Source organism: Nelumbo lutea, chromosome 8 (assembly GCF_056320005.1).
Source record: "Nelumbo lutea isolate HS-2025 chromosome 8, American lotus-T2T, whole genome shotgun sequence".
Taxonomy (NCBI): domain Eukaryota; kingdom Viridiplantae; phylum Streptophyta; class Magnoliopsida; order Proteales; family Nelumbonaceae; genus Nelumbo; species Nelumbo lutea.
This window is the reverse complement of record NC_142691.1, coordinates 51,323,968-51,335,910: the sequence shown is the minus strand read 5'-3', so window position 1 is coordinate 51,335,910 and position 11,943 is coordinate 51,323,968. Positions and strand designations below refer to the sequence as shown.

General features: G+C 41.1%; 1 protein-coding gene across 3 annotated transcripts; it reads right to left on the bottom strand.

Moving 5' to 3' along the window:
- Nucleotides 1–600: 600 nt before the first annotated feature.
- On the bottom strand, nucleotides 601–11,691 carry LOC148844144 (TMV resistance protein N-like). Of its 3 annotated transcripts, none has more exons than XR_016102987.1 (6): nucleotides 10,691–11,691; nucleotides 8,570–9,671; nucleotides 8,044–8,322; nucleotides 6,985–7,956; nucleotides 1,501–1,687; nucleotides 601–1,404 (listed from the first exon to the last, which is right to left on the bottom strand). XR_016102987.1 is itself a non-coding variant. In XM_088956894.1 (5 exons), exons 1-5 carry the CDS (start codon nucleotides 11,212–11,214, stop codon nucleotides 6,271–6,273), a joined length of 3,513 nt encoding a protein of 1,170 aa, XP_088813020.1. In that variant the 5' UTR covers nucleotides 11,215–11,691; the 3' UTR covers nucleotides 6,078–6,270. The 3 variants fall into 3 exon arrangements, 1 of the variants encoding a protein (XP_088813020.1); XR_016102986.1 differs by having other exon boundaries at nucleotides 601–1,451; nucleotides 1,560–1,687; XM_088956894.1 differs by lacking the exons at nucleotides 601–1,404; nucleotides 1,501–1,687 and adding an exon at nucleotides 6,078–6,906.
- Between the last annotated feature and the right edge of the window lie 252 nt (nucleotides 11,692–11,943).

Genomic DNA, 11,943 nt, shown 5'->3' with positions numbered 1-11,943 from the left:
GAAAATAGTTTGAAGACATTAAATTCCAAGGCTGGTACGAATAAATGAGAATAGAACAAAGATTCACATCAGTGGCACACCCTTTAACCTGACTTTCGGGACTGAAGCTGTAATACCAATAGAATAAGAAATTCCAACCCTGCGATCTAAAGCGTACGCCGAAAGAACAAATAAGGAAGAGTCACAAGCTAACCTCAACCTACTAGAAGAAACGAGAGAACTCGCATACATTTGGATTATCGCGTACCAACAACGTGTCGCACAATATTATAATGCTAGTTGGGAAACAAAATTTCAGGATCTGTAACCTAGTACTTAAAAAAACCATGGTACCTGAGCCTAGAGTGGGGAAGCTCGGTCCGAATTGGAAAGGACCCTACAGGGTTTCTAAAGTTTTTGATGGAAATGCATATGAGCTCGAGACACTTGAAGGGAAAAATGTTCCTCGGGCCTAGAACATAGACAATTTACAACGATACAACGCATGAACAAGGATTTAGATAGCTTGCCCGTACCAAAAGATAGCTCGGTAGGCAGCATAAGAACTCAAAATGATATGATGTAATTGAATGGCGCAAAATAGGCACACATGAAATAACGGGAAAAACAAGATTTCTTTACTTCAAAAAAAAAAAAAGAGAGAGAGAGTTCTTTAATTTGGACAAATAAGGAGCATGAAGGCCCCCCAAATTTTAACAGGAGCACGAAAAGCCCTCGGAAACAACAGAGAAAAACCACCAGACATCACAACAAATCCCTCGGCCGAGCTGAGAAGTAGGCTACTCGTCATTGTTAGCACCGTCATAAGCCTCCTTGCCCTCTCCCCCATCGAGCTCCTCTTCGTCGTCTTCCTCCTCCTCCTCCAAGGTTAGCATCTCTTCATCCACTTGGGTGACGAGTTCAGGCGGTACTCTCCAAGAAGTGATGGAGTTGACATCAACATCAGGGTAGAGAGACTTGAGATAGCGGTGGCACAACTTGAAGCCCTTCTTCATTGAAGGGACACCATCCAGCGCCCGCTGGTTTTCATACTTAGTAGACTTCGGGTAAGAAGCCACCGCTTCCGTCCTAGCTCGCTCAGCTCCTGGACACTCCTTCTGAGAACACCTCGACCTCGCCTTGGACAGCTCACGCTGCAAACATTGACGCTCTACACGCTCCCCCTCTGAGTCCAACCTAAGCTTCTACACCTCGGCGTTGACAGAAATAGGCACGATCCAACATGGCCTGGAAGTAAGAGATCGCCTACAAAAAAAAAAAAAAAAACCAAGGTAAAAAAAAAAAGAAAAAGATAAGGGGGGAGTGCACCTGCATAATACATTGGGTCATCGGGGCTCCAACATCCGCAAGGTCCATCTCAACAATCTACTGCATGTCCACCGGAAGGAGTATCCCCCTACCAATCTGAAGTAACACCCGAGCATCACCCAGTTGATCAATCACCTTAACATCTAGAACGCAAGGAGTAAAAGGAGGAATGTCAGAAAAATATGGGCCCACCTCCCATGTAGGTTCAGGGATAGTAAAATCTGGCTAAACAAGCATCGGGTCCCCCTCACCTTCCAGGTCAACAATGAACGGGGAGTTCCGAAAGAGGAAGCACCCTGCGACAGCCTATACTTAGCTCGGTGCTTCTTGCGGGCAGATCTCCGCTCAGCAAACATCATGGAGGTCAAGCTCGCCATACCTAGAAAAATGAAAAAACACCAGTTATCAAAACAAGGGGAAAGTATAAACAGACAAGCGACCTGAACTGAATGTACAATAAGTGGTTAGGCATTTGACCCACCTATCTGGCTCAGGCCTGCTTGCACAAGCATCGGCTTGGCCAGAAAATCCTCAATTTTAACAAGTTCTTGGATGAGCCGCTGAACAACAATCCACAGCTTGTCATCCTTGCACTCAAGAACATTTTGAGGACAGCTATACCAAGCGGTACTACAGCCCCAACCACCTGCCTTCTCAAGAAAAAAGAAACGATTCCTTCAATTCCTAACCTTGTTTGGGAAGTTAAACATTTTCTTCCCACTACAAAAGGGGAGATAAAAACAGAAGGGACCCGAAACTTGCTTCATATGCACTAAACCCGAGAAGGCCTCAATGCTCAGGGGGAAACCACGATGATGGAGCAAACTGATTAACCCAACAAGCACCTTAACCCCATTGGGCGTGAGATGGCCCAGGGACACCCGATAGCGCATCAGGACAGCAATGATGAAGGGATGAAGGGGAAAACGAAGGCCAGCCGCCAAAGACTTTTCATAGACATATAAACCCTTTGGACCATGCTCCCAAGGATAACGACCAGGACTAGGCATAACCCATTGGTACTTATCTAGGATCTCGTATCTATGACATATCCCTACCAACTCATCCCCTGACAACTCGATTCCCCCAAAGAAAGTCGTCGTAGCCTCGACCTCCTCCCGCCTACCCACCATCGCCCCATCATAGAAAACCTCAAAGGAATTTTCATTGGAGGAGCTAGACTCCTCCCCTGACCTGGTACAGTGAACCCTATCCTCTACAAAACTATGCGACATGTTGGAAGTGAAATACTCACCAGAGGAGATGCTGGAAGGGACTTGGAAACAACCGCCGCCGGACTGACAGAAGGAAAACACAACTTGCCCACGAGAAACAGAGCTCGCCTCAGCAGAAAACTCCAAACCTTTACCTCACACTGAAAAGTCCAAAGACAAAGTGGGTACCTCGAGGGCCCCCTTATTTAAAAGCTCACCTAGAAGAATTAGCTACCCAGATTTGAAAAAGACAGGAGCACGTCTCCCACATTTCAGCGGCGCCTGTGACTGATAGGCTACTAACAGCTAACACGCGCGCCGAATTCAACGGTGCGCCAAGAGAAAAATTTGAAAAAGGTGTGCATTTTTGTGCCAATTACGGAAATCGAAGGAGGCACGCACTGTTTAAATTTTAAAAGCCCACCAAAGTGAGACTTACTATAAGCGCCAAACCAAATAAAGCTGAACCAGACCGGTTGAACCTGTAGACAAAAGAGGTAAACCCAAACCGCCCCCTCCAAAAAAAAAAACCTTACTCTCTTCATTTGCTAAATAAGCGAACTCGAGAGTGGGAGGCTATTGATGGGGGGCATTTTGGTCAACCCACTCGATGATGGACACGTGGATGTTGTCAGTGACACAACGTCCCACTTAGCAATGTAGTTCACCGACTTGACATACAACAGTTAATATCAGGTACGAAACCGAGCTAGAGCGAGCTCGACCTACAATGTCTGATGCAATAGAACAACTCGCTAGAGTAACACGTGGCAGTTAGCATCAAGTACGCGATTGAACTAGGGCGAGCTCGACCCTCCGTCAGCCACCAGCTTGCTCGAAACAGCCCCGCAAACAATGCCCCCACAAGCTCTATAACCGCAAAACAGAAAAACGATCTACCGAGTTGACCACCCCCGACCAGCAAGCAACCTATAACCGCCGCATGGATCTAGCAAATAACTGACCAGCACACCCTAGGATTTAGAAAATTGCTCCGTAAAACTCAGAGATATTACCAGACAACATCTGAACCTCAGGTAGATATAAAAATACCCTAGGGCCACTCAAAAAGGTATGTGCACATAAACTCTCACTCTCCCATATTCTCTCACACAAAAAGATCATTCACTAACTTAAGCAATAGAGTGTCCCCTGGGTAAAATATACCTAGGGTCTCTAACCTCTCTTCCTTTTCAGCTCTCAGCTCGGACCCCGAGCTCAGCACTGTATCTCAACTCGCACCGTAGGCTAAACCTGATCCGAGCCACCTCATCAAATCAGAGGGAGTAAACAGATTTTGTGCTTCATCTATTGGTGGGACCATTTTTGGCTTCATTAGAATGTAACAATATTTTTTTGCCTGTTTTTCATAGAAATTACAAGAATGCTACTCTCTACCAACTCTTTCTCTTTTGTTTTTTTTTTTCTTTCAAATTACAAGAATGCCACTCTCTCTCCTACCAACTCTCTCTCTCTCTCTCTCTCTCTCTCTCTCTCTCTCTCTCTTTTTCTTTCAAATTACAAGAATGCCATTCTCTCTCCTACCAAGTTTCTTTCTCTCTTTTTCTTATAAATTATAAGAATCCCATCTCTCTCTCTCTCTCTCTCTCTCCTTTTAAATTACAAGAATGCCATTCTGTCTCCAATTGAGGAAGACCTTAGCTTGGCATCTCGCGACTACTAGGGAACCTGCAATCAAAGGTAGTTGAGTTTGAGTCGAACCGAGCTCAAACTTTTGAGCTCAAGCTTAAGTCTCTAATTCGAATCGAGTTAAAGCTTGACGACACCTCGACTAGTAAGGATGAGGGAAATGTGTACATAAGAAGGCCCGAGGATGAACGAAATTGAATATAATAGTATTTTTTTGCCTTTAAGGATTGAGGATGAGGGAAATGGAATCTAACAGTATTTTTTTGCCTTTTTTCTTAGAAATTAGAAGAATGCCACTCTCTACCAACTCTCTCTCTCTTTTGCTTTTTTTCTACAAGAATGCCACTCTCTCTCTCTCTCTATCTCTCTTTCTTAAAATTACAAGAATGTCATCTCTTTCTCTGCTGTCATCTCTCTCTCATAAATTACAAGAATGCCACTCTCTCTCCAACTGAGGGAGACCTCAGCTCGGCATCTCGACTGTTAGGGGACCTACAATCAAAGGTAGTCGAGTTCGAGCCGAGACAAGCTTGAACTTTTGAGCTCAATCTCAAGTCTCTAATTCGAATCGAGCTCGAGCTAGACGACACCTTGACCACTAAGGGAGATCTCGGCTTGACACCTCGGTCACTGAGGGAGATCTCAACTCAACACCTCGACAACTAAGGGAGACCTCAGCTTGACACCTTGTCAACTAAGGGAGACCTTAACTCGACACCTCGCCTGTTAGGTAAACCTCAGCTCGACACTTTAGGAGTTGAGGGAGACCTCGGTTTGGCACCTCAACAATTGAGGGAGACCTGGGCTTGGAACCTCGGCTTGACACCTCAACTGCTTGAAAGACCTACAATCAAAGGTAGCCAAACTCAAACTTCCGAGCTTTTGACCCGAGCTGAGCTCGAGCTCGAGCCTGATAGTTTACGAGCAAGCCCTTGCAACACAGGGCCCCCTCCGCTAGTATTGTATTAACTGAAAAAGTAAATATACATGTGGCTTGTATACAGAGTTTAGGTACATTATTCAAACCATTAAAGACCCCCAAAAAAATCTATTTTCTAAAAAAGGGTATTCATAGATCATCTCCACTTAAACATGATAGAATAGATGCCCAATTTTTTATCATGTCCACTGCAGAATAACATGCCCAATTTTTTATCATGTCCACTGCAGAGTTAATAACCACCTCATCCAGACTAAACTTCTGTTAAAAAATCCTGCTAGTCCTTTCATTCCAGATAGCTCACATAACTGCCCAGCATACTTTGCTTCACTTCGACATCTCCTGAACTCGCCAACCAGAAAATAAATCCTTCACCAAAGCAGGAGAACATCTATAAACGGGAACGGCTTTACTGAAATGGTGCCACACTTTACAAGAGAAAGTGCGAAACCAGAGCAGGTGATTCAATGACTCAACTTCCCCAAAACAAAGAGAGCATTCAATATATAGCAGGTTGACTCCCATGCAAAAAAAATGATTTTTGATGGTGATGAAAGATCTGTCTTTCTCCTCCAATAAACTATGATAGAATGAGCTAACTGAAAACAAACCTGATTTGGACTATTTCTACTTCCTAGAGTCCTGCGCCAGCAAGATAAGTTGCTGATTGTGCAGCAGAGATAGCAAGTCATTGATTGCTGCAGCTTCCGGTCATAAAAATTCCTTCTAAAGGTAGGAATTGACTTGATCAAGGGCATGAGAATTCAGACTCTTTATAGAGAAAGGATGTAATTATTAATCTTTACATGTAATTTTGACTCGTCCTATAGGTGAACAGAATTAGATACTGGACTTTGACAGATTGGGCACACCCCATATATCTAACTAAAGGATGGCTTTTTTATATTAGATAGAAAAAAAGTTGAGCATTTATTTACTTGGCAATTGAACAATATAAAGAAATGTTTAGATAGAAATACACTTGGAATTCCTTGATTATGTTTTCATTTTATGTTTTTAAATCTTAGTTTACAGTATTTTATTTTCAGAAGGGGAATTTTATCTCATCCATCATTAAACTTATATGAACAAATTACAGCACTTACCCTCAAAAAATGAAAATAGAATTGTCTAATAACTCTGGCCCAAATAAATATTTTAGTCCCATCCACTATTTTCTTCAAGACCCACCATGCCATCAGTGCACCAGTCATCATCACTTGATCCTGACACGCTGCCATTAAGGCTTGCCTTATTGGTCTCCATGTCAAGTAATGCCAATTCAGATCCATCTCCATTAACAGTGAAATGTTTTAAAAAAGTGGTGCCATGGAACAATGCTTGGCCATCTGTTTGGGATTCCATGTCGTTTGGCTCGTATACTAGATGAACCCCACATTTCTTCACCAGCAGTGCAGTTTTTATTGAATGTGTTTCTATTGAAACCTCTACTTGATCCCCACTTTCCAAACAATTCCCAAACTTACTATGTCTTCTATGGCCCACCCACATGAGAGGTTGATGTGTTATTTTTGGAACCTGATGGAACTTTGGTGAGTATCTCCATTCAAGACCTTTTGTTTTATCACTAATCTTAGCATAAGCAAGAAATGCAAATTCATCTGCCTTTCTCTCTGTGGCAAAAATAGCACATATGGTCAACCCCTGGATCTTACGATCCAGAAGTGTGGGCACCTCAAAAGATATGACAGATCCCATTTTTTGATGATCAAACCAATCTGGAACCTCGTTCCCATAAAGAAAAATGTCAAACTTCCCACGTTCTTGTAGTACCTGTTCCATGAAAATTTAATCGTGATCTTTAACAATACATATATTGAGAGATCTAGAGAGAGATAGAGAGAGACAGACCTGCAGGAGAGTATTCTTGAAAGTATTTGACAGACTGTTGCATCTATCCATGTGAATACGTTGTATAGATTCCAACCTCTCTAGGCCCTGAATGTCAACAAGCCTGCTGCAGTTGTTAAGGAGCAAGGCTGATAAGTTCTGCAAGTTGGATAGATTTGATAATCTTTTCATTGATATGCAACCATCTGCATACAAGGCCCCTAAACTTGATGGTAGCTCTGGGAGCGATTGGAGATTCTTGCAATTCTCCAACCTAAGGATTTCGAGCTGAGAGAGTCGACTAATTCCATCAGGTAGGTTGTAGAAATTGTTTTTGCGTAGACTTAACACTAACAATGAGGTTAACCTTTCAAGATTTGATAATCTCTCCATTGATGTGCAACCATCTATGTACAAGAGAGCCAAACTTGATGGAAGCTCGGGCAATGATTTTAGTCTGGTGCAATTCTCCATTCTAAGGCTTTGAAGATGAGAAAGACAACTTATGCTAGCTGGTAGGCTGCAAAAATTGTTTCCTGCTAAATACAACCATTGCAATGAAGACAGGCTGCCAATGTCACTGGGAATTGCACCTTCTCGCAAATTGCAGTATGTGAGATCTAGCATTGTCAAGGAGCATAAACCTGATACTACAGGGTTGAAATCATGGCTTCTTCTTGGTGATCCCCAACAGTTGAAGAATGAATACCATGAGTTGAATGAAAACTTTCCTAGTTTCGAGCAGCCACAGAGATTAAGGTTTTCAAGAGACCTTAATTTACAAAAGCTACTTGGAAGATTCCTAAGGTTTCTACAGTTTTCTAGATTCAAGAAAACAAGTTTCTCCAGAAGTCCAATGGAATGGTGAACCTCAATTAAATCAACACAGCCTTCAAGTATTAACCTCTCAAGATTTGGGAGTCCAGAGAAATCTGGGGTTTTGGTTAGGTATTGGCAATGACTGAGATTAAGGATTTTCAGTCTTGCAAGCAACTGCAAGTAGAAAAAAAAATGTAGTAGATTAATTTATGAAAGAGGTAATTGGTTCAAAGAAGAAAATCACAAATATAAGTATTTTACCTTGGTTTCCTTCCAAAGTTGTTTTAGCTTGCTATGTTGCAAGTCAAGAGCAACAAGATTTTCCGGATAAAAATCCATGGGTAGAAAATTCAAAGGGAACCCATGCCAGCAAAGCCATCTTAACTCCCTAGGAAGATGCTCAAAACCCCCACTTAAGTGTACATAGTTGAGCTGGAGCAGTCTTAGCTTGTGCATCATTGCAAATGCTTCAGTGCTCATATATGCATCAATAAATCCAGATGAGTTTTCTAGGACAATGCCTTCAACTGCATTTGTTCCCTAATAACAAACAACATCAATAAGCTGGTGTGCCAAAACCTAAGAAACAAAGAATGAAATGTACACAATGGACAGAGTTGTCCACATAATCTAGGTTACACGTCACATTCTTTTAATTCTATAGTAATAATTGTTGTCTCAGACTTTAAAGATCCAGATTTTAGGGAAACTCTTAGTGTTCAGGTCTTTGTTTTGTCAGTACATCGAACTTCAAAGAGTAAAAAATGATTCATGTATTAGCACTTACCCTTTGTTTTGTCAGTACACCGAAAATATCCTTATGGAACCACAGTCTGCTTCTTCTTCCAGGCTCCTTTGGGGATTCTTCACGAACAATTTCCCTCCCCATGTCCCGAAGTAGATCATGCATTCTCACTTCATTCTTTTCATTGACTGTCATGAGTGACCTTCGAACGAGAATACCAATTCCAAATTCTGAGGGAAATTCACAACCATCCAATATTATAGTTACAATGTCTTTGTCCATTCCAATAAAGAAGCATGCAATATCTAGGAATATATTTTTCTCTTGATGATTTAGTGCATCAAAACTTATCCTTAGCTTCTTCTGAATTTGATTGGGAGGAATTTTTTCCAGTTTCTCTAAGGCACTTGTCCATTCAGGTATACTTCTTTTGTCATGCAGAAAAGAACCCAAAACCTCAAGAGCTAAAGGAATTCCTCCAACATGGCGTACTAGATTGTTTGTGAGGTCCACATAACCTTCTATTGGATGGTATTTTCTAAAGGCATGCCAACTGAAGAGCTCAATAGACTCATCTTCAGTTAATTCTGTAGCTTTATATATTTCATCCACTTCAAGCTCATATAACAAATGCTCATCTCTAGTTGTTATGATGATTCTACTTCCTGAACCAAACCACTCACGCTCCCTAGCTAATACATTTATTTGGTCTAATTGATCCACATCATCAAGAACAATAAGAACCTGTTTATTGGAAAGTCTTTCTTTGATCTGATTAATTCCTTCAGAAATATTGATTACCTTTAAGTCCTTTTCCATTAATACACCAGAAAGAAGTTGCTCTTGTAAGCAAACTAAACCATTGGGTTGTTCTGATACTTCTCTAACATGTTGAAGAAAGCATCTACCATTAAATCTGCGGAAGGTTATATTATAGACAGCCTTTGCAATTGTTGTCTTGCCTATTCCACCCATACCACAAATCCCTATAATACGAACATCACTTGAATAAACATTCAACAATGAATAAACATCACCCATACGGGAATCCATTCCAACTAGGTAGGTAGTGACATCCAACAGTTTATTGTTTAATTTTGTTAATACCCCTTCAACAATTCCCTGTATAAACTTTGACTGATTCCTGCCAAAAGTGATCCAAGAAAAAACAATGGGAAAAATATAAGCAAAATAAATATGTAATCGTTTGTAACAAGCCATAAAGAGATTACCAGCTACAATATAATTTTTTTTATGCTTAAATTTTGGTTGTGTCCTCAAACATATACATGCAGGATAATAACCTACAGAATCAGTTCAAGACGAAAACTTATGTAACTAAAATAATTCCGGTACATTGAATACATGTCAAACGAAGAACAAAATCTATATGCAACAGTTCATAGATTTTTGAGATAGGTGATATTTATTCTTTAATTGATTATTGCTAGTTTCTAGTTGTTTTCATATTAGATATTGATTCGGATTCCTTCACACTACCAATGTGATGGTCTGTTGGCCAATGCTGGTCCCGCCTATATGTGGTCTTGGGAAGAGTCTCGATATGGACCTATCCTCTGGAATTTTTAGAATGAAGTGGCTGCTCTCTGTCTCAGATTTGAAGCTCCGCTCTCACGCTTGTCAGCCAAAGATTTTATCATTGTACCAAGAAAGTTTGGCTAGACTCTATCAATAATTGAATGCAGTTTGGCTCTACTCATTAGTGCCTGAATAATAATTGGATCACATTGTATCTGGTCTTCCAGCAGGACCAGCACCTATCAGATTCTACTTGTAGAAATATGCTGTTTTTTTGCTCAATAATGTGTCTGATAATAACTTGATAAAAGTTGTACCGATGGATATTGGATGATTATTACTAGCAATAATCAATTAAAGAATAAACATCACCCATCTCAAAAATCTAAACAATAATTAAATAACATAAAAAAATAAGAAAAGATTTTTGCTTTTTAAAGGCGACAAAATTTTATTTTCAAGGCAAAGTATTCCCATCTCAAAAATCTACACCAATAGAAACAAATCAATCTATACCAACAACTACTACAATCCTCTTTTCTCTACCACAGAAAAAGGAACAAAAAAGAACTCCTGAAACAAGAGTAGTTGAATTTTGTTAAAAGCAAAAGGGAACTTGATTACCTATAGGCAACATTTCGTAGATCCCACCCCGACAAATTCGCAACTTCGGTGAGAGCTGTCCTCCACCTCTGCACCTTCTCCATCATCCACACATCCCCAAAACATTCCTCTTCGTGTCTTTTAAATGCTTCTGCAAAATCCCCACATTGCTTCCGGACATCAGACGGATCGACATCATAGAAAACAGGCAGAACCAATTGCCCAATTGTTCTCCTACATTCTAGAATTCTCACAAGTTTGTCCAGGCACCAACTGGAAGAAGCGTAATTTCTTGAGAAAACTATGACCGCAACCCTTGATTCTTGAATTATTCTCATCGGCTCTGATGGAGCCTGTCTTCCTCTCTCGAGTTCATCTTCGTTGTTGTCTCTCAAGGTGTGGATTCCCCTTTTGACCAAGGCGGCGTACAGTCGATCGATGAAGTTCCTGTTGGTGTATTCACCTCTGAAACTCATGAAGACGTCATAATTCCATGGATGAGTGGAGGTAGAGGCTTCTTGAGCTTGGGTCATCGTGTCAGCCATGGACAAGCTCAAATGATCGGATAGCTTGATGGGCTTCTGAGATTAGTGAAATATCATCCCTACTCACTGAGAAACCACCGTGTTGATTACCATGAATCACGACAAGCAGACAACTGCAGAGTCTTGGGCGGGACTTTTCTCTCCGACAAACGGAATAAAGAGGAAAATAAGCGCAGCAAAACCTGATAAAATCTTTTCTTTGACTTACGAGTCCTTCAGGCTTCAACAGTCAAGGACAAAAGTGCCCTTGACTGTTCTGTAAATTTTCAAAACATGGCCTTAGACTGTTATCAAGGCTTCATCCATGCACAGGACTTCAAAAATCAAAACCAGAGAATAAACCACTTGTACATTCTTGTTATTCCACGTAGACAATTTATTACTGCAAATTGCTTTAAGTGAGTTGGGACTTGGCAGTACTCTCACCTTGTATTTGTAGATTCTCTTGATCGGTTAACACAATCAATTCAATTTCTTTACTCCATACGAAATTTATATGGCATAAGAGCACCGGGCGATTCGTCTTCCCTGAATTTCCGCTTCCCTTCTCATGTCCGATGCGAAGTGTTCCTGAGGGCACAATCAGAATCTTCTTAATTCGACGAGGTCGTGGTGAAAGGATGAATTCGTACATTTTGATTAGCAATCGGGAGATGGGTCAAAGGCCCGATAAATCGGTAGGTATTCTGATACTCAAGTCAGTTGGGTAGAGAAAGAAGTGGTCGGACC

Coding starts and splice junctions, on each gene's coding strand:
- LOC148844144 (XM_088956894.1), bottom strand. CDS start 11,214: ATGGCTGACACGATGACCCAAGCTCAAGAAGCCTCTACCTCCACTCAT. Junction 8,323..8,569: donor GTGTACTGACAAAACAAAGG/GTAAGTGCTAAT, acceptor GTTTGTTATTAG/GGAACAAATGCAGTTGAAGG. Junction 7,957..8,043: donor AACTTTGGAAGGAAACCAAG/GTAAAATACTTA, acceptor TTCTACTTGCAG/TTGCTTGCAAGACTGAAAAT.